At 39.8% G+C, this 22,365-nt stretch overlaps 1 protein-coding gene across 3 annotated transcripts; it reads left to right on the top strand.

Annotated features, from left to right (window-relative positions):
* Window positions 1-242: 242 nt before the first annotated feature.
* Window positions 243-21,645, top strand: LOC107263726. 3 transcript variants are annotated; one of them, XM_025081056.1, is made up of 9 exons: window positions 243-759; window positions 10,545-10,781; window positions 10,915-11,027; window positions 11,663-11,772; window positions 12,013-12,091; window positions 13,158-13,297; window positions 13,936-14,079; window positions 18,033-18,255; window positions 20,303-20,607. In XM_025081056.1, the coding sequence occupies exons 1-9, from the start codon at window positions 655-657 to the stop codon at window positions 20,499-20,501; spliced, it is 1,350 nt and encodes a 449-aa protein (XP_024936824.1). In that variant the 5' UTR covers window positions 243-654; the 3' UTR covers window positions 20,502-20,607. The 3 variants fall into 3 exon arrangements, with proteins under 3 accessions (XP_024936824.1, XP_015586716.1, XP_024936825.1); XM_015731230.2 differs by having other exon boundaries at window positions 244-759; window positions 10,539-10,781; window positions 20,303-21,645; XM_025081057.1 differs by lacking the exon at window positions 10,545-10,781 and having other exon boundaries at window positions 244-759.
* The last annotated feature ends 720 nt before the right edge of the window (window positions 21,646-22,365 follow it).

Here is a 22,365-nt window from a genome sequence, read left to right as displayed (position 1 = left end):
ATCCATAGTAGTACCATACAATTCTAATAGACGAGTTAACGTTGTCAGTACGCAAGTAGATATATTAGATATCTACCCTATCCAATGTACAATCTCAAGTAACCACTCATCGAACTGGCTTGATAAGAAGGCTCTCTACATTACCGACAGCGCATGGCCGATTCTTGCTGCCGCTTCGCGGCGCATAAACGAAGTTACCTTCCGGTGAAGAACGAGGCTCGTCCTCGGGTTCCTAGAGATATTAACGCGTGGTTTGCGCTCACGAACGAATGAAAAAGGAATGGCGGCTACGGTACCGTGAGTCCCCACCAGAACCGGAGTTATACTCGAGTGTCCCACAACGCAGCAAGAACAGTCCTCTTCGTACAGTCCTGACACTCGTTTCCGCCTCGCTGTAAACCGTACAGAAGGTCAGGCTTCTCAAATCGACAAGCACCGCAAAGTTCTTTCTTCTTTTTTTTTGGAAAAAAAAAAAGAAACGTTAGATCTAAGACAAACGTGATCAACTCTCACCGAGTAACGTCAAGTACTCGGACACTCTCGAAATGGCAAGGCTTTTTTCGACGACAGATTGTAAAATGTGACGTGCGACTTACTCGATACTTTAACGAGTGCTGCGCGGTGTACAGTGCTCCGGAAGCACCATCGGGTACCATGAGGTTCTCCAAAATGTCAGTGAAAAGGACAAACTTTTATAAAGCCCCGTTTGCCCTCTTGCCGAAGATATGGTGGCTTTTGCTAATCCTCGGTATCAGCGAGGTGAGCTATATTTTGTTTTATTTAGAAAATAGAACTTGGGTAAGGTTAGACAAAAATTTAATGAACAATTAAATATATATAGCTGAACGCGATACTTGTTTTCTCATATATCGCACAGTGTTAGCCAGTAACAATTTAATCTTCAAAGTCCCATACAGTCCAACCTTGTCACGTATGCATTAACATATTTATGCGCGACGAGTACGCAGTACCGTCTGTGAATGTCGAATTACAAAGATACTCGCACGTTAGACATAGGAAATGCATATGTATCAGTCTGTATCTCAATGTTGTCAAGGGTATGGGACGACATAACCGAAGGATATTTTTTCCCCCATTTATTGAAATATCATACAAAAGATATATTGCAAACAGGACAATATTGTCATTCCAGCACGTGGTATACTACGCATGCATTTTTTAACGTATACATTAATCGACAAAGAATTCTCAATGGGGCTACCGCAAATAAAGCTTGTGTCATAATTTACATTAGTCACTGGGTCTCCAAGTGTATCATCACTATTTCTGCCAGAACGATCCAATGCAACGAGGCCTTGATAAATTACCAAGAATTCCAGCGTCCAAGAGGAGCGTAAAAGGTGCGCCAATTCCAGTGGGAATACCTCTTAAGATAATTTACATGAATATTTTAAAAACAATTATTTCTTAATTGCAAAGAATATTCTCGCTAAATCCACTGACATTTGCGCATACGAGAACGTCCTATTGTTTTATTAAGATATTTCAAACCTATTATACCGAAAAAAATTTTTATCATTGACAGACACTTTTTTATATTAATCATATTTTTTAACGCCACAATATACGTAAGATATTCGATCGGTTCAAGAACACTATCTAAATGTAAACACGATCGATTTATATATATGTATATCAGCTGGAAACGGACCACGTGCGTACCACTATTGAACACCTGTTGCAGCGCCGACTGCGATCGACCGATGCTCATTTCGACTGAGAGTGATCTGACTAGTCAGGCTAACGTTTATTTGGTACAAACAAAAAGTATATTTACTCAACACTTGAATTTCGGTGCGTGAACAGCATTTATGTAAGATTGGAATATACGGACGAATTTCTGAAGGACCGTTAATCGTGGTGCAAATAACGGCTCGTTAGTTGGGTAAATGAAAGAGCACAGGAGCACACGCCCACTGAATACCACACGAACCACCATTGTCTGCTATGGTATCATTGACACGTAATGAAGCAACTATAGCCATTTTAAGGAAAACGACCCTGTCATAGATAAGCCAACCTACACGGCATCTACCTACGCCATGTCACATAATAATTGCATGCATATATATATTTAGACTTTTTTAAACCCACTTATACTTTCGCAGTGTTACGAAATTCAAAAAGTAGTAGCGTCACTCGATTCATATCTGCTGGCCGATGACGTCACGTTTTCAATACTATATATGCTAAATTGTATAATCATTAATGGATATAATAAATATTTTATGCGATTGAAATAAATGAATATATTATTGATATATAGGAAGTATAAATGACGTCATTATAAAAGTCGAATACCATTGTGATTACAAAATTTCATTCGTAGCAGCAATGGCTAATTTATGTTTTACGAAACAAAATTTTTGGTTTTCGACAATACTTAGTTGTACGGCTTTGCTTAAATGCTTAACTGTGGTGATTAAGTGGCAGCAGAATTTTATAAAGCTTCGGCGAACGCTTGGTAGAATTTGTCTAGCCGTAACGAATGACAGTAGAGAATATCGCAGCATTACCCAACGACAGGAAATTCCAACGTGACGCTACTACTAGGAACCATGCATCACTGTGTTTTCAGCAAAACGTGTTTGCATCTGCGTATAAACGGAAACTCATCCGTACTCGTGTTAGCTGCTTATAATGCACGCTCATGCGTATGGAATTGAAGACGTCGACGATTCGTTTTGAAATTTATTCTCAAGCTCGATATACACAGAGAAAGTATTATTATAAAAAGTAAATACCACTTTTACGTGAATAGCATACAAAACGTAACATACGTATAAAGGAAATGTTAAACGATACAACGGAGGTATAACAACACCATAGAATATATTACTTCCAAGTCCTTTATATATATAGAATATGTTATCATGGAAAAGCCTTTATATATTTACATATCCCTTTGTCAGTGTTAAAGAATTGAATCTGTAGCAAAATAATATTCACGACCTAATTACCATGTAAAGGAGATCCATTTGTATAACACTGAGTACCATTGAACTGAAAAATCGAACCAAAGCAGGGTAAAGTAGCGGCGTCCATATTATGTTTAAGAATGCAGAATTACCTGAATACAGAAAAGAACAATGAGCACCGCTAAGAAAGGGAACGCATCTTATTTATAAGATACTGCATTTACTAAGAAACTTTAGGACCATCGTTCACGTTATTATAAGAAGTACAAAACACGCCTGAAGCTCGATGGAGGTGTTGAGGTGCAATGAAAAAATGTAATCCCGCGGTAAAATTATCCGACAAAGTGGTATAGTCCCACGCAAGTTCGTTATCAGTATTATCGTTCACGATCTCGAATATCGTTACGATCGATAAAATCCCAAAGATTGCACGTACTGTAAAGTCGATTCGTGCTATTATAAAGTTACACGTTCCCAAGAACCTGAATGCACAATAGCACCGAGTGCACTTATACGTGGCTATGCGAATATAGTAGGTACAGTATAGTGCAGCTAAGAATAGTCAGTCAAATAGTCAGACAGTCAGCCACTCAGAGGATCATGATTTAAATCCTTGGCATTGACAGGGCAAACCTGGTGCAAAATCTCTTCACGCTTTGTGTACGATATACCAATGGCTTACAAGTCCTGAGCCGTCGTGTTAATGTTCGAGCAAACGCGAATCCATTTGGCAGGGTCAGACCTTGTGCACTTATGCCAGAGAAAAATTTGCACTTAATGGCGAACTGGGTAACCCTGACATGCTGTTGGTGATAAGCAGTGCTTTATGCCTGGTATTTTTATTATCACTTGTTACCGGCCACCTATTCAGGTTTAACGATTGTAACTATGCAAGAGTGACGGGGGTAACTTTTTGTACAGGACTAACGATAAGAATACCATCGAAAGCTATGCATCGTAACGTGGATAGTACAGGCAATGCAAAGAAGAAAGTTCATAACACGAGACACTTAGTTTTTATATTTAATTTCAATTACGAAGTTTGTCTCAGTTTCTGGTCGCGATTTATCTCAAGATGACTATCCCTTAACTGGCGAAGTGGGACTGTGAGGTCCATAACGGATGTACCGGGGTGGAGGATGGGCTTTTTTTCTACTTCCGTCAATACTGTCAGTATAATTGAAACATTAAGAACGTTTCAGTCGATTTGGACTACCAGAAGTGGTCGTACCGAATTTTTGGTAAAAAGTTCGTGAGCCTGAGAAACTCGATGACCTAAACTTTTTCAATTAGCTGTAGTTAGGAACTAAGGCGAACGACTCGTTCACGTAGTTATAAATTTGTAGTAGTCGCCAGTCGATTTTTTATGGTTCGAATCAGATCGAGCGGAAGGATTCATTTCATATTAGTTTTCACTGTAAAGCATGTAAAGTGGTGCACACGTTGGAAGTAACGAAGGAAAGTGAAAAATGATTTCTAACGCTTTTGTTGAATTTTGAAGATTTTATTTCTCTCGCGTTACGGTATTTACGCGGAATCGTCTCAAGGGACGGAACAGATGGTGGGTAAGAAAGTTATGTCAGAATATTCTTTGACGTGTAATAACCAGCTGTACAAACGTCGTCGTTGCTTATGGGTGTTTATCGATTATGGCTACCGACCTTGGGGGGTCTAGATGAACTTGTAAAGACGATCATCTTCCTGCTATCTACATTTCCCATAATCGTAGTAATTTTACACAGTTTACTGTCGTCTATCGCATGCACGAGAACACTATGGCGGATACGTATGAGAATATAATGCGTCTATAGACAAATTCCCTTCTACTTTTCACATTGAATTTTAGTTGCTCGTATATTTTTTTATACCGACGGCTTCATTGAGTCATTGTATATCGTGAGATATACATGCGGCATAAAAGACCTCGTAAATTGATTGTCATTTATAAGACTGCATGACGTCATTTACGTATTACATTATTTTCGTAATATTGATTATTATTTCCAATAAACAAATTGATAATCTCAATTTTTTGTCTTATGCTCATAAATATTCGAAAGCTGATCTAAAATCGTGATTGGATACGAAGAATGGTATAAAAAAATCATCAATATATTTAATCCAACATGGGTGCACTAAAGGTCAAAGACGACATGACGATTAATGATCGACAATTTCTTTTAACGAATCGAAGTGAAAGTGTAGGTGAACAGCTGTCCTAGTACTTTACTCCCAATATACCTGTAATGTCTTTTCACGAGATCCTTTAAACATGCAAATGAAAGTATTATTTGTAGTATTTGAAAATTTCAACGTTTCACTATAAACGGAAACCGAAAAAGATTCTTTCGATCCCACGATAAGAAATCGATAATTGATTTTCATAAATAATAATGAATTACGCCATCGATCAGTCATAATCGAATCGACAGCACCCGCCACCTAAATCCTTCACATGAGCGCATCCAAACCGAATTCCTTTTCACATTCCCTCTCGGAGAAAGTGAACGTCAACCTCGGCCATTGACCATGACGATGAAATATACTCTAGATAAGCATCCACCACGAAAGCACTACGATAATCTTAAAGCAATAGCCGTAGGCGTGAATATCCCTTTTTTTTCTCATAATTACTTCAAAAGGGAATGCATCCTTACGTCATCAAGGGAAAGTTTCAATAGGCCGGAGGGCGACCACACAGAAGACAATAAGACGAGAAACCTCGAAATAACTCAATGGTTATCTCTACCGTAAGAAAATATATGCAGATACGTCCCAGATGAAAATTAAAACTGATATTCAAAATTTATGAAAAAGTTTCTGTTTATCTTTCATCAAAGAAACTTGATTTCCCTTTTTTTTTTTAATTTAACTTTTCTCCATTATCAATCGTGCCCACGTGACCGGAACGATTTTCATAAAAATTCAGGACACGGTCTTAGCTATCGGCTAAAATCCATAAGCCCCAAAGCGGCCGAGCGGAATTCTGGAGATATCTTATTAGATAAGTTAAAAAAGAGTCGTAGGCAATCTTAGACGTGCGTATCTCTTTGGCTCTGAAGTAGAGACGTGCTCTGCACACGGATCGCGCACTGACCCTCGGGCGCGTAAGCACGCAAGATGCGTACGATAAGCAAGGCAAGATTAAAGAACGCAAAGACTCTTCCCGTTGCGGTAGCGTTGCGTGTGAAATGGTGATGGACACGGTACGATAGTAAAGTGAAAGCCAGACGCATATGCTATAGGCATATGTATGTATATAGAGTGAGCGAGCGAGAGTTCTTGCAATATATTTACATGAGTTTCTGTTAATCCGTTTGAAATTGCTATTTCTTCTATTTTTTTTTTTTTCAAAAAATTTTTTTCTAATTACAATACACAGTAGGCGTAATAGTAGGTCTAACGCGGTCGCGTTTTTGCGAAAGGCTTCAATACCTGTCTGCGTATAGTTGCGCCAAGGCTCGTAATACGTAATCGAGTGACGTGTCTCGCAGGCACAGTCATTTTCAGAAGCATACGTTATCCACGGTTCATGGAACGACTGCCGGCGCAAAGACTGAAGACGAATCGGCGTGCTGTGTGGTAAAGTCGTAAAGGCATGAGGAAGTCACGTACCGCTAGAACAATGCACCTCTGTCACCTCACTGAACTACAAGACACCGACACACCGCACGAACTCTTCCTCTTCGTCCTTTTCCTTTTTTACTTCCTATTACATTTCAGAAGTCGTGGACCCGTTGTGGTATCTTTTGATTGTAAAAACTACAGTTTTGTTCTGATAAAAAGAAAGTTGCGGATAACTTGAAAAAAATTTCACGTCGAATATATATACCATTTTTGACTATACACTCAGGTTTACATTTCAATTGTCGTAGGTGCACATTTCAGTTGTTTCACGTAATAAAATAATTTTTATTCCTTGTGAAATTCGTATTGAATAAATACAAGTGTATATGAGGATTGGTAGAATTCAGAGATTCGTTTTTTATTTAAATTCTCGAGTTTCTTTTCGTTAGGATTATTGTACGATCGTTGCGCGCATGCGCACTAGGTCTCGCGTTAACTTTGCGAGACCAACAGCAACGAGAGTGACGTAAGCGTAGACGAGTTACGAGGCGCGTTAATGTCCTGCATTATGAATTCTGTTACTCGTATGAGCATTCTCACAAGTGGTCACATACGAGCGGTCTGTAAAATCACGCGCTTTGAGAAAGTATCGATAGCCAGAGGGCCCAACGGGTCCCGAATTATCTTGCGGCACGGTCTTTGTAAGGCCCAGGCTGATGCCGAACCTGAAATGCGTGTTGTTGACCCTCGCCTGTCCGATGTTCTCAGTCTAGCCACTTTCATTCCATTATTTTTTCTTCACTTTTTCTTTCTTTACTCTTTTTGCTCTTCGATACCGGCGAAACTGCTCTTTGTCGAATATGCACCGGCAGGCAATACTTCCTTCGTCGGGAATGCATTCCCAATGAAGTCTTATCCTCCTGCGGCGCATTCCGTGAATTAATAAGAAACAACCGAAGCATTTTGCGATTGATATACAATTATTTTTTATTTAAGGGCCAATGAGTAATGAGATTGTGAGATATATATATATATATATTAATATAGGATCTAGGGTACATCTGTCCACAGTGAAACATGTAACTTGGGTTCCTATTATGTATATTTTTTTGAACTATACCTATGGTACAAGTTGGCAATTCGTTGTAATCAATATGTCCGATGTACGTAGATATGGCAAAAGGCGTGGGATATCGGGAATAAAAGTATCGTACGATGCACCGCGAGAACGAATAAAGTAAAACCAGTTTGGCCAAAAGGAGTTTTGAAAGTTATGTCTTGGCTGATTGCTGCTCACTGGCGTCCATACGTGGTTGCACTGCATCGCAAAAAAAAAAGATACGTTTCGTTGCATTCACTTTTACGTTGTTACCGACTCACGTGTTCTTGGAAAGCATGTTGTATACAGATACACGAACGTATAGAAAACATATCTGAAGATTTACGATATCCAAATGAAATTCACTTTCGCTTCGAGCAGCTGTGCAATTAACGGGAAAAATCGTTCGGTATAAACGTCTGTAATTTAATTTTTTCAAAACGAAATTAATGATAATTTCAAAACGGCAGGATAAGTGAAATCGTTTTTAAGTACAGACATTTTTCTCGATTCGCTTTATAGCATCTACAATAAATTAAAATTTTCTCAGCACATTCCATTTAGTATTGCAAATACCAGAACAGATGGATCCTTCTCACATACCGGACTTCATAACACACAATAATTTCGTACATGGAATTCGCTCATAAGGGAGTAACTGCAGCTCGTTTGCATCGAGCAATTTGCAGTCGTCAGCGTTAAACGCAAAGTAATCTTAAGTCACAAAGGCGCAGTGCCAGATGACCATGTAAGAGCATGGTGCGCCGAGGGTGAGCGGAGGATCTACCTTTTGCACTTATTGCACTAGCACGTGCCAATATATGTCTCCGAAACATACATACTATACGTATATACTATACGCATTTGGGCAAGCACTGCACGGTACAAGCCCACACGTTCTACCTCAGGATCTCACGTCGCCACTATACGCATATTCAAAGACTGCTGCTGAATATACACCAGGACCATCCCTACTCTCCGCAGGTATACTTAAAACAACAAGAAACGTACCTCCTTGCTTATTTTGCCAATTGAGACTCTGGCAGAGACGACTGATGAGAAAGAAAGGTAATTTAGGATTTTTAATATCATCCAGGACCCTCTTCTCCGTCATCAACCCTCGTGTCAGTTTCCAAGTCCTAAACGATTATCGTATAGAGATGGTATGGGGTAAAAACGGCGACCTGTCTTCTGCAGCCGACTGTCCCATGAATTGGACGGGTTCCTAGAACATTGGCTATCGACAAGACGGACGGTGCCCCAGGTTCTCGTCTCTTTCATTCTTCACCAGCCAATTGGTCCGATTCGGCTCTTTCCGCGGAATGAGAGGCGCTTAGTGCGTCTGGGCTCGCAGACGGCTAACAAAACACCTCGGCAAACTACTCGGGCATTTTCGTAGGAACTCGTACGGCGGCCCTGCTGGCTGCTAGCTGCCGTAAAACATTCTCAATCAATGACCAAGGATAAGAAGTGGGTTGGCCGTCTGAAACTGAAAGTTGGCGTGGGATGACAGCTACAAGACTGGGACCAGTCCTTGCTTAGTTAACCTCAAAGGAAGCTTAACGAGGCGACGGAAGATAGCCAATGCAGTCGTACAGTGTTGTCTGATTGTAGGGAAAGACTAGAGAAAATTTTTTTAAAAATTAAAAATTAATACCACACACGTACCATACGTATACCGGTGAGATCTATCGAGTGATTCGATTAATGAGCACATCAATGGGTACGTCATTATTAGCCGGACAAAAAGGCGTGGATGCGCATCATCGTTCCGAACGATTCGGATGATTCGATGGGAGTCGCACTCGGTGAAATTCGCAAGAAAAACTAGCTCAATTATTGCAACGCACGGTAGTCGTACGTATATCGATTTGGTAATCGAAATCGAGTACAGCCGACTGGTCGAACCGGTTCGATTTAGTCGAGGTGCGCAAAGATCGTCCGATACCCACCGAGTTCGGTCACAGTCATTTTTACGCAATTCACTGCGTGTGTTGACCCTTTCGACCGAAAAAGAAATCTCATGGATATTTACCTAGATTTCGTCACCATCGTATTATTGACTCTATCGACGTGCGATGTTAATCTCGAGAAGAAGACGAGCATTTACACGCTACTGAGCGATACCTAACCTTACAAAATCTATAGCAATAAATTCTACTCTTTGTTAACTGGGAAGCTAACACGATACAAGTCATCTGTAGATACGTGTATAGACACTGTAGTATACACGTTCACGTATCCACAACGAAATAAAGGTTTCATACAGTTCAGGAGCAACTATTCTGATCTCCCACTAGTTGATCGCACGGGCGTCCATAACCTCCTTGCGATTTATCATGCTAATGCACGTTCAACGTTTGAGTAATAACGTGTCACTTTCGAATTGACTGCGTCGTTCTCCAAGACGAACGTGAATTTATGACCAGGTATAGATGTACTAGAGAGAATCCGGATCCAACAACTGGAGAAACACCCTTACTTTAAAGAATTTCAAATAAGCGCCTACGAAACTTTCAGCGACCTACGGATCCGCCGTGCTTACGTACAGGTAGCCAAATATGTCCTGGCTTGATTCGTGGAGACTGGATATCTTCGAGAAATCCCACGCATAGATGTATTCTATATGTTCATTGCCGAGACAATTCTTTTTTATTATTATTTTTTTTCGTGTATTTTGTGATACGTGATTTTCTATATTGTACGTTCCACACATTAAGCTTGTGTCTCGTGCACTACTCATCCGGGCTTTTGTATCTAGTGATATATGCATGATAGGTATTTCCATATACTGAGCATAAAATCGAGCATAATTACGTAAACGGATGACGATGGAACGATTCGCAATTAGAACTTGGCTGCACGACGTAGTAAAACGTTACGCCAGGGACGGATGGCAGATTTAATTATAGCCAGGGGCTTTGTTTGGCTAGTTCCAGGTCAGTGGTCAGCTGCTGGATACGGAGTTCCAGCCGACGGTGACGGCGACTTGTAAAGCTGGCACCATGACCATCCGCGTGAACGTCAATCAAAGTTTTGTGGGTGCTGTGCACGCTAGAGATTTTCGAACACCACCCTGTATGACCTTTGGAAATGGTTCTAATCAGGCGACGTTTGATATCAATTTACTAGCACCTAAAGGCGCTCCAGAATATTGCGGTGTACTTATCAATAACGTAAGTAACCTTATCCATGTCGATAAATCCTATTTTCACTATAATTCTTACAATAATTATTACAACTTACAAAAACTATCTCCACTCGTGTATTAGACTTTTATTTCAACTGTACATCCTATACGCTTTTCAGAATACGGAAGAACGTTCGGTGCCCATTGCCGTCAGGATACACAAGACACTCGAACTGGCGGATGACAAGTTTTACGTTATTACCTGCGGCAAAGCAGGTTTCAAGAATGCCAAGTAAGTCTTGACTGATTGGAATAATTCGTCCTGTCAACCGTTTTGGAAACTATAATCAAGTTCATGATAAATGTCTATAGCTGTTCTTAAGTTATTATTAACGTTGTATTCCAATTGCCTTCTAGTCAAATTTATATATATTTTCTTTTATAATGATAACGTTAGTACCCTTATATAGGTTGGCTATAAGATTTGCGTATTAACCAGTCATAACTTGGGAATGCGACGTATCCATTACTACCATATACACGATAGCACGATCTCCCATCGAAGAAACAGAACGATTCTTGAATAGCCTTCGACGTCTGCTTATTCATTCATGTAAAGTAAGCTTGCGACATCGCGTCGTAGAGTCGCTTCCAGTGGGAATTACCTTTCCAGTTGCTTGGTGCATAAACCGAGAGACAGCTGATACTTGCCACGTGCTAATCGTGAATTACATGAAATATTATTATATGCGGGAATACGAGAAAAATTTTCTTTCAAATTACACATTTACATAGTTATACAACCCGTCTCTGATAAATATGTCATTTATTACGTGGTAAATAATTATTATCAACGTATCAAGTCATGCTATTCTTATCTTTAACTTTCGAATGAGCTAGAAGGAATTGACGATTTTTACTTTTCAGGAATGAAACTTCACTTGTATCATTGAGGCTTTTGGACGATGGGCGTCGTGTACAGGATGCTATCTACGGTCACAACTATACTTTGCGTGCTGAGATCTCACGGCCAGATGGTTTGTAATGTCTTATCCTTTTATAATATTAATACAGCACTGCCAAGTCGACTTAACATATTTATAAGTTCCGTTTGCCTCTAACCGTACCAGGATTCACAGCTCCAGCATGAGCTGTAACAGTACGTTACCTTTGCAGCATGAATTCTATTATTATCCAAAGAATTTCATGAAATTATGTTAATCCGTATATAACATACAACTATTATTTCCATAAAAGAAAATTCTGTCTGCTTACAGGAAAGTACGGTATAAGGGTCAAATCCTGTTTTGCGTTCAACGAAAAAATTTCTAAGGTCCCATTGATCGATAACAGAGGGTGAGTTATATGACATATAATTATATTATAGTAGGATCTTATCTTGAGAAAAAAAAAAAAAACATAAAATTTCTTAATTTTCACATACTTCATAAAATCTATCTTCCATTCAATTCCATTGAGTTGGTTAACGTGAAATAATCGAATGTTACGTAAATACTCGTCGGACCGGAATCGCTGCGCCTGAAAACTCGTTCGTATTTCGACATCGAGGAACGTGCGATTCGTTAGCAGGCGCAATGGTATTTGATATTTTAATGGTACGATAGAACGTGCACGCTTGAATGCATGCATGTCAAGGCAGCTTCCTACGGCCCCGCCTTGCATGCCGCAAATCGCTTAGCCAGGAAAGTTTCTTCTCAGTTTCCACGCGATATGTGTGTAGACAATTGCGTATCATGTTCACGTGTCCAACGTCAATAGAATCAGTATTGAAAATTTCGTATGGTATTTATAATCGACAAAACGAGGTTATAGCACATTCACTTACGTATAGGTATAATAAGGGGCATAGTTAACGGCCAAATTTACTATCTCAAAGTAGATGGTGAACTTTACTTTAAAGAGTCCATTTAACGTAAACACTATATAAAAACGAGACTACTAAAACTTAAGAAGCTCTTTGAACTTCCTGACCCTGCTGCGGCTCTATCCGTGTTAACGTCCGACCGTTCATGTTCTTTCCAAGATTAGCTAATATAATACTCTCGTTATGGTTCTGCAAAAGGACGAGGAAAATGGAGGTCAAGTGATGTGTAACTGGAAGAGGGTGAAGATTCAGTGACTCGTAAAATTGCACTTGTATTATATTAATACTAATATCAATTTGGTATAATTGTTTCTTTTTTTTTTTCTCTTCCACGTTATTTCGTTCCATCTTCTATTACTAATAGTGACCTTGTGTTGTATTGCTTTCCTTGAGGGACTGGTATTGCCTTCCTTATGAGTTAATGACCAGTCAGAAAAAAAAGGGATATAACGTTACGTAGGCGGACGTATAAGATGCAAGGTTAATAAATTTTTTTAATTCTGCGTGGTGAAATATATTAAGAAATTTTTTTTCAAGATGTCCTGTTAACGCACGAATGATGACGAAATTCGTGTTCGATCCTACGACTGGTCAGGCGGATGCAACACTCTTTTCAATGTTCCAGTTGCCTGACAGTCCCCAAGTGCACTTTCAGTGTGACATCGCAGTGTGCAAAGGTGAGTAGTCATTGTCTTTTTACCGTAAAACGGTGTCAGAAAATGGTCGAGTGATTTTTCATAATAAAATAAATATTTATCATCGACTCGATGCGAAACCAGTTTGCGAATATAGGCCCTCGTCAGTCACGGTTTATTCAACGAAAGATCCTGCCCGGATAAGAGCTCGAAACTCGATGGGAGCGCGCGAAATATTTTTACCGGTCTAGCAACTGCCTAGCATTGTATTCAGAATAGTACAGATAGCACGTAAAACTTGACAACGCTTACCCATAAAACTTTATTTATCGTGACCACCTCGCCTATAACATTACCAAGAGGCGCGCGAGACAGCCATAGACATTAATTTCTGTTTATCGGGATTTACTAAAACTCGTTCTACGATATTGCCATTGTACATTTCGAGCGAGCTAGTCCACATCCGGTTTAGCACAGCTTAAATTCAATAGAGAGCCACAGTGAGAATGGCTTATATATGGCATCTTACGAAGATAACAATATTAGCAAACTAAAAATCAAGAAAAATTCGAACCAAAAACAATATATAACTTAACACCTATTTAAAGCGTTTCTTTTTTTTTACATTAGTCAAGAGAACAAAAATACGATTTATTAGAAAAAATTGTTCTTCCCCACAGAAAGCTGCGGAGTTCCAATATGCGACGACGACGAGGATACCGGTATAAAAGGCGCATCCACAACCGGACAGAACGTTGCAGGTGAAGAAGGAATTCTTCTGGCTGGTACCAGCGTGTTCGTCCTTCATCCTGGTGCAGAGTCCCGTGAGTATGCTAATGTACTAAGGACTAGTTAAAGTTAAGATAAAATCCATCCGGCAAACGTAGTCGAAGGCCAGTAGTTTCGTCTCGATGGAAACGATTAGGCGACAGAATCGATCATACCAAGCGGACATGCCGAGACATGGCGTTTGGAGACCGTTAATTAACTATAGATTCTAATAGCAATCCTTGTCAACAGTTATTTTTAATTCGAGCATATGAAGACTAGTAAACCTACTGTATGTATATATTTATAATATACATACATTACATATATACATCCGAGATGAGCTTAATGGCAACACGAACTATTCGCGTTACACTGTAGGCACGTTAATTATTCCTAGTGACTGATGTGACGTTACCGCCTACTCACTCGGTCACATTTGACTCTGTAATACACTCGCTGGTTTTCTAACTGTACCTAATGCTCAATTGCACATACACGCATCGTATTGCAGAGATATCTTACGTGTGCGTATATAACGTATCGATATGTTACTTAGACTGTCAAGGGTCTATACAAATGGTGGTAGGTACCCGTAGGTTTACGTCGCTTCTACATCCGCTTTAGAAAGTTGCCCCGCTGTTGACACAATAATGCGAAAATATATCAGCCTTTTCGCAATCGTTTGGCTATCGCCGAACGCTTCTTGTGGTAACGTGGTAATCGTGACGCAATTAGCACGAATGCTGTCGATTGTCGCGTTCGATACCGCGGGAATTAGCCCCAGGGAAATACCCTTGGTGTTATGTTCATTGAAAATAGTTATAGTTTCAACTTATGCCTAAGGATAATTTTTTAAATAATTTTACTACACGCGTTATTTACTTTTACATTTGGAAGCTTTTCGGATAAAGTTAAACAGTGAACGTACTTGGATCTTTTTTTCTTTTCATAGATATGATTTTGTCATTGGAAAGTTGAACATATTTTAGTCAAGTTTTGTCGATCATCCAGAATATGGTAGGCTACTTTTGTACGTTAGATATCGCTTGCTAATTTATCATCCTTCATTTATGTAACATCCGTGCGCCGTTCCATTTACCATTTCCGTATTTGTTCAGGAACTGGTGCTCGCTGTCGTTACCACGAACGGTTATATTGCCATTTGGTAACGAGCTTTTAACGACACATTTGGAAAGTAGAGGGTACAGACTCGTACATCCGTAACATAACGTGGCATAGCATAATAACGTAATAAAGCATTGACATCCTACGAATTTATCGCGACGCAGTGCGCTGAGAAAATGCAGGAACTTCTGCCGAGGATGAAGAGTTTGCTGGACATTCTTGGCGCATCGAAGTGGAAGGTGAAAGTTAATTACCAGCTGGTAGTAACGATCTGTCGCGTGACAAGTCTCTTCCTGTGGGAGTAGAAGAAGCCATTTATTTTATTTGCAAAGCACTACCAGAGCCTCGTCATTCGTTGCTGCCTCGTTTAATTATTACACACTCTTGGCTAATTTTTTCTTGCCATGATTTTTCTTCATACTTCTTTTTTCTTTCATACCTATACAAAAACCTGATTGGCCATTGTGATAGAACCATTCGCTGCACGATTACAAAGAGAATCCCATTGATTACATTTTATCTGCGAAACACTTGCGCAAAAGTGTTTTTCTTTTTGCAAAAAATATTTAATCATTACATTACTTATTGTATGATGCCAAAACTTCATTTTTTTTTTTGGCATTGAATTTATTATAAAAGTATTATGAGATAATTACGTCGACCTGATTAGGTATTATTTATAAAATATTTAGATATATCTTGCGATTTCAACTACAGTCTTGATCAACGATTCGGAGAACGTTTCTACGGATCTGGAGACGACCCTTTGTTGCGCGCTTTACGTTCAGTCCCATGCAGATAAAAGTAACGCGGTTCGGATAAGCAATAAATAATATTCGCCACAGGCATTTATGGTCTCGTATTGGCATTGCGTGGAGGAACGTAAGCGAGTGGCGTCGATCTGCCCACCGCATTGCGGGAATTCTCGTAAAATAATCCTTGCCATATTCGATACTGCGCATGCGCCCGCGCATACGTACGTCACACGAAAAACAGTGAGTCCATCAAATTCAAAAGACATGGTATATGTATACGAATGTGTGGTGCCAACCCTTAAAAAAAAAAAAAAAAAAAAAAAAAAAAGTAATAGAAACAACAGTAATGACCAACGTAAAACTAAAGTGCGTTGAGTCTCTGAGACAAGGGTGTTGTAAAAGTTAATTAGCCAGAATAATCATGAGCAATGTTACCTAATTAGCGAACGGGACGTTCCGCAGTTCGCTCCTGTTATATTGCAAAGATGCTTCTTATCTCGTTCGATCCTCGGATTTCTAAAGCGAGCGCGCACGATAAGACCAGATTGTAATTACGCTCCGGTGTAATCGGCATTTCGTGTAGAGAAAAAAAAAAAAACAGACGGAAAGAAGCGCGCGATCGTTCTGTATTTGTATTTCCTTCTTTTTTTTTTTCAATTTTTTCTTATCCTTTACTTCCTGTCCTTTAATCTTTCCACCTAACGCTGCTTTCTTGGCTGTCTGGCGCGAGCGTGCGTAAAGTGCGGGAAATTCAAATGGCACGATCGCACTCGCACGCATGAAATATGGCGACGTGTCTCTTTGGCGTCGAGGGACATTTAAAGGCTCGTTTGTGGAAGGTGACCGGCGTGAATAATGATCTGGCAAAGTAGTTAGTCCTATACTTGACAGAAATAAGGATATCGTCTCTATGGTCCTCGCTCTTCCTTGCCACTAGATCTTACAGGACTCGGACGGTGGGCGGTTGAAGTAGCCTCCATTACTTATGTCTACAGCGAAATGTCCATCCGATGTACCACCCACGTGACACTTATGTTCCTATCATCCAGACGATTAAGTTCCCCTGTAACACGTTTATAGTTATACATCTAATTGGTTTTTTTTTTTTTTTTATTGGAAACTATGTCCAGATAATGACTATATTTACATTAGCCACAACCTGGATTACACGTTAGTGTCATGGTAAAAGGTCTTCCAGACTTTGCGAGGTGCAATAACTCGGCTAATCTTCTGACCTCCGTGACATAAATCAGTCACGGTATCAATGTCTATTAAACCAAGAGAATGGACCAGCGATAATCTTCATTTGGGATCTTTCTTGTTGCCGAGACTGATTCTCTTGCGCGTACATGTAAACCGGTCGGGGTGTGGTTCACTTTGATCCCTCTTGGTCCATGTTGATGTACCGGTTGGTTCGAATGGTCACATTGGGCCCCTCTCTTCCAGCATCCGCGTAAGCTCCAATGCCTTTGGCCAGACGTATGGTACCCGCACATGCATCTGCTGTTCAGCTCGACGGAATTTCGAATGGCTATTTGGAATTCGTGCATTGCAAATACGCCATTTCGAATTCAGTCCGGGTACCGGCGTGTCGTTATATCGTGTCCACACTTCGTAAGAGGCTTGCCCGTCTATTATTTTCAGTTTATACTTTACATTAGCCTTTAGATTTCTGCATGTTATATACAACGCTGTATTACATTACATTTTTTTTTTATATCACACCTTACTGTAGGATATCTTCTGGTTATCCGAAACTTTAGAAAGTCTATTAATGAGAAAGTTTTATTTGGATAAAAATTTTTATAATTATGTCACTTGATTTTTGGAAATTTCATTCACAAGGATGGGCCGAGTCCTGGGGAATTTCATTGAAAATATGCTCGACAAGGTACGTCCGGCTTTGCGAAATATTGCTGGCGATGATAGCATAAAAATTATTATGGACGAACACACTTTACACGGAATGTCTGCTTGTCGTTCGTAAATCACTGAGCATACAAAGAAATCTTTCTTCTTTGTCTGTCCCGTGTAGTTCTTATTTAACTTTTGACAGAAGACCGATCGGTGCGTGCTTTAAGATGAATCTTTAGACAACGTGTAAAATTCCTTTCTTTTGTTTACAGCCTATCGGCCCCTGTGCGATGATGGGAGTGTACATCCACCTTGGCTTCTATGGCTGGCTATAGCTCTTGGTGTCCTGTTCCTTATCATGCTCATCATCAATATCTTTCTTTGCTCTGCAATGTCCTGCAGTTGCACTCGCACCGAAATCATCGAGAAGGAGCCATCGATCATTGAGGATTACGACCCCTATCGTAGCTGGCACGGATCTCAATACGGGTCGAGGTATGATTTAATCATTCTACTAACGATTCATCACGTACTGCGTTAAGCCTACGATAAAGATTCCAATCGATATTGATAACAATTCCAAGAGATCATACTGGAAATTAATTTTACATATACGTTCAATACCTTTATTGAAGTTCACATACAAATTCTTCAACGTATTCACGAACAGATCAAATGCGTCTGAGACGGCATTACATCTTCCCGTGTTATTTTCAATGCTGTCTCGGACACTTTTTCCCTACGTCGATCGCAACTCACTTGCTGCAGTTACGGTTACTTGGTAGACTGAAAAAAGTTTTTTTACTACCGTTCGAAGGAATTTAATAATTCCAAATGAAACCTCTTCATCCATTCAAACTGTACGCTCGGTCTCGCGTGTCTGGTCACAACGGTACGTATCCCCTTAAGCATCCGCAGTAAAAGTTACGGTCAAAAGTTTCTCGCGAGCCAGTCAATACTAAATAGGGTTACCGATATCGATCCAAGTCGATCGAAGTCGCATACGCTGTTTCGTAAATTCCATCCAATTTAACTTTCGCAGACAAAGCCGACACTTTAAGCGCTATACCCTGTTCCAACAGGCCGGTATTTTTTGGCGATACTGTTTTCTTTTTCCGTCGATATCAAGTTACCCAGTTTCCCTAGAGCTATGATACAAGCGACCCGCCTCAACCCACTTGGCTCGAATCGACCTTCTGGTGTTGTAACTGATATCAGCACCTGATACCAGACACACGTGCGAGGTCAAGAGCTCCTCAGTAGTTGCACTGGGCATAAAGGCGCGCTCGAAGCTTTATAAATAAAATTACCCATCAAATTTCAACCTGCCCACGTCACATCCAATGGTAACATCCATAGTTCTATCTTCCTCCCCTATTTCTCTTTCACTCCCCCCTTCGTCGACTGTAACAGAAGCTTCGCCATTCGTCTCAACATTTTTTATTCTAGATTCGTAACTATACGCCTTACATGTTCCCCGCGTAATACGCGCACAGAATACTCGAGCGTACGTCGTTCGCATTACCTACATTCTCCACATTACACGGCAATTCCAACGACGGCGTAAAGTAAGTCAAGAGTCGGGCAGGTGCGAGAAAGTAACAACAATACGATACAGTCAGTTACAGGCTGCTCCCGAGTGGAAAAAAAAAAGCAAGAAACATGGGACTTGGATGCGCGGTTTCTTTTGATGAAAAAAAAAATAAACAAAAAATGTCGAAAAATCAGCGCTACGTTAAATACGTAGGCGGGTATAGGAACTGAGAGATCGAGAAGAACGGAGAACACGTAAGAGCAAACGTACAGTTTTTAAATAGGTTTCGCATCGGTACGAATATAATCAGCCGATATGTCCACTGTATATGTACACGTATATCAACGTAGTATACGTAGGCAGATACTGTAATGAGAAATTCTGGATGAACAAAGGAGAAGCTGCGCGTCATAAACATCCTTTCATAACAAGAGACTCCCATGCTTGTATACATTTACGTTACACCGTCCACGTGACGCGTAATCGGATGGCTCTACTACAAAGCGATTTCCGCGTTTCCATAAATGCTCCTCCGGTGCTTCACCCACATTTCTATGCTAACGACGCGGAAGCGCGCTATGGTGATTTAATTGCATTAATTAAAACGGAGATGCCGATTTCGTTTGTTAACAATACTGACCGCTGAACGGACAATGCTGTGCCGATGTTTAATTCATGGACGGACGCAATTCCTTATACCGACTCTCCTCGCATATTTGTGCATAGTATAACGGTTTACCGATCTACCGAATCGTTACTAGTTTATGGTGTATAGTGAACCGTATAGTTAAATGCAGGAATCGTACGGTAGATTCAATCAGCACGGATGCGTTGGTCGGGTCTATTATTAACGAACGAGAATTTGAATATTGGAATTTTTATATGTAGGGGGGTCATAGTTGAAAATTGATAAAGTCCAAAATGATTTTCTGAATGAATCAAAGAAATAACGTGGTCGTGCTGATTTTGGCAATATGACGTTTATCGAAGTAATATTTATTATTTCAGATATTCCCTGAACGGAAAGCCAGGATACGCATCAGGAGGTTCGACTATGAACTCGACAAGATCGATATCGACGAATAGCGATCATTACGCGATCGTCCATTCTCGTCCTGGCAGTCGATACTCTGGACCTGGTCACAAGCATCAGCATCCTCACAGAGGTCCACCGTCCAATATTGGCTCCCATTATTCTGGAAAGTGAACGACGCGGTAATCCCGTATTGTGTGGATAAACTGTCGACTCTGATTCTTACGCTGCGAGGATCCTCGTTTCTTTTACGGTTAATGCAATTTACACAGAAATGCCGAAGCTCCATTCGATGATTCCGAGGAACGTTATAAGCCGAGATCGTTTCAGTAGAACGTTCCGTGAACTGGTCAGATCGGTCGAATGGACGACTATTTACCTTAAATTCCTTAAGCTCTTTAAATTCTTTGCGTATCTGCTAACCCGAAAGTACGATACCAGCGGTCGCATAGCTGCGACTCGGTATTGTTAAGTCGTTGTTCGTGCGATGCACATGTGACTGCAGCAGGCTAAACGGCCAACTGCTGGTACGTTTGTATATCTATATCCGTTGACCAAGGATACTAATGCCAATCGTAATATGTCTTATAGAACGTAATGCCGTGTTTTATTGTTATTGTGGACGAGGATGACAATCCAATCCAAATCTCTGAGTGGCCATTGCTGAATCGATTGAAGGCATTCGAATTTAGATTTTACTTTAGAGTGCTTACGAATATAGACACCAGTTATCGATTAGGATAGTTTAATAATAATATTAATTTTCTATGAGCCTGCCGAATGGATTTTCTTGTATATAAAATTGACTTTCGAATCGGAAAGTGAATTTATAAAATTGACATCGGTTTTATTGTCACTCTCATTGGTCGATATCATTAATTATGACAAGCCTAACCGTATCCTGGAGAAATATTTTTATCTCAGACATACTCTTTTTGGGGAATGCGCACGGAAATGCAAACGTGAGATAAAGATATGGAAGGTTTATGAAATCAGTGAATTTACGCTATCATTTGGCAGGCTTGAGTTTGTCAGAGTTTAAAACGTACTGATCTGGCAAAACTATTAATTATATAAAAATTTAATTGATCACTCATGACACAAGCGACAACTCGGCCGTTTCTAACAATTCCGCGTATGAAATTTGTACTTTACTTAGTGTCTCTTTTGTTAACAATGTTCAACAAACGGGCACTGCGAATTTCGGTAATTACTTACTAGATTTATAAAATAACGTCACGTCTTTACGTACTGTTTTATACCGTCCAATCATTACACTGTTCAAATTAAAATTACTGTATTATTTTGTAATCTTCAATTCTAATCGTTTTACAAACCAATCCGCCGCCCGAATCACGTATCCCTTCTTCTGGATATTCAGATAGGAGGTAAGTAATGAATAAATGTTAAAAACCGTATTTAACTATGATAATAGTTTGGTAACATTTTTATTTGCAATAAATACTAACATTTGTCCATTATAAATTCGAAACAATGCATATACAGTAGGATATATGCTATATTATATAACATATATTACGTTGCTATTTTCGAAAAGAGATTAACTAAAAAAAGCAAATTTCTATAAAGTCTACCAGCTAAAATACACGCGTGCGATTAGAGATGTAACGGTACACGATTTCGAAAATCTGATATGACAATCATTGAAAATCTCTCGATTGCACATCGATCGCGCATATTATTATTGTTCGTTTAATTTTCATTCGTAAATGAAAAAAATTATCTTTGCCATTTCAAATTATATCGAAACAAGTAAAATACAAAACTCATAAAGCAAGGTAATAGAATTAGACATGGAAAAAGTTCACATTGATAGCAAACATAATAACGAAGATATTTGCGTTCGATATCTGGATACTTTTTAACAGACTTCCAATACGCCGTCGGATGCTACGTCCGTGGTCTTTCGTTTCGGTGAATCTTGACTAGGGGTAGATCTTTCGCGTTTAACTTACCTTTTGCGTTTTCCTTGTCGCTCGATCTGACTTCCCTCCTTCCCCGAGACCCCCCCCCCCCC

The sequence above is a fragment of the Cephus cinctus genome, unplaced genomic scaffold (assembly GCF_000341935.2).
Source record: "Cephus cinctus unplaced genomic scaffold, Ccin1 Ccin1_scaffold0160, whole genome shotgun sequence".
NCBI lineage: Eukaryota > Metazoa > Arthropoda > Insecta > Hymenoptera > Cephidae > Cephus > Cephus cinctus.
This window is presented reverse-complemented; position numbering and strand designations above follow the sequence as displayed.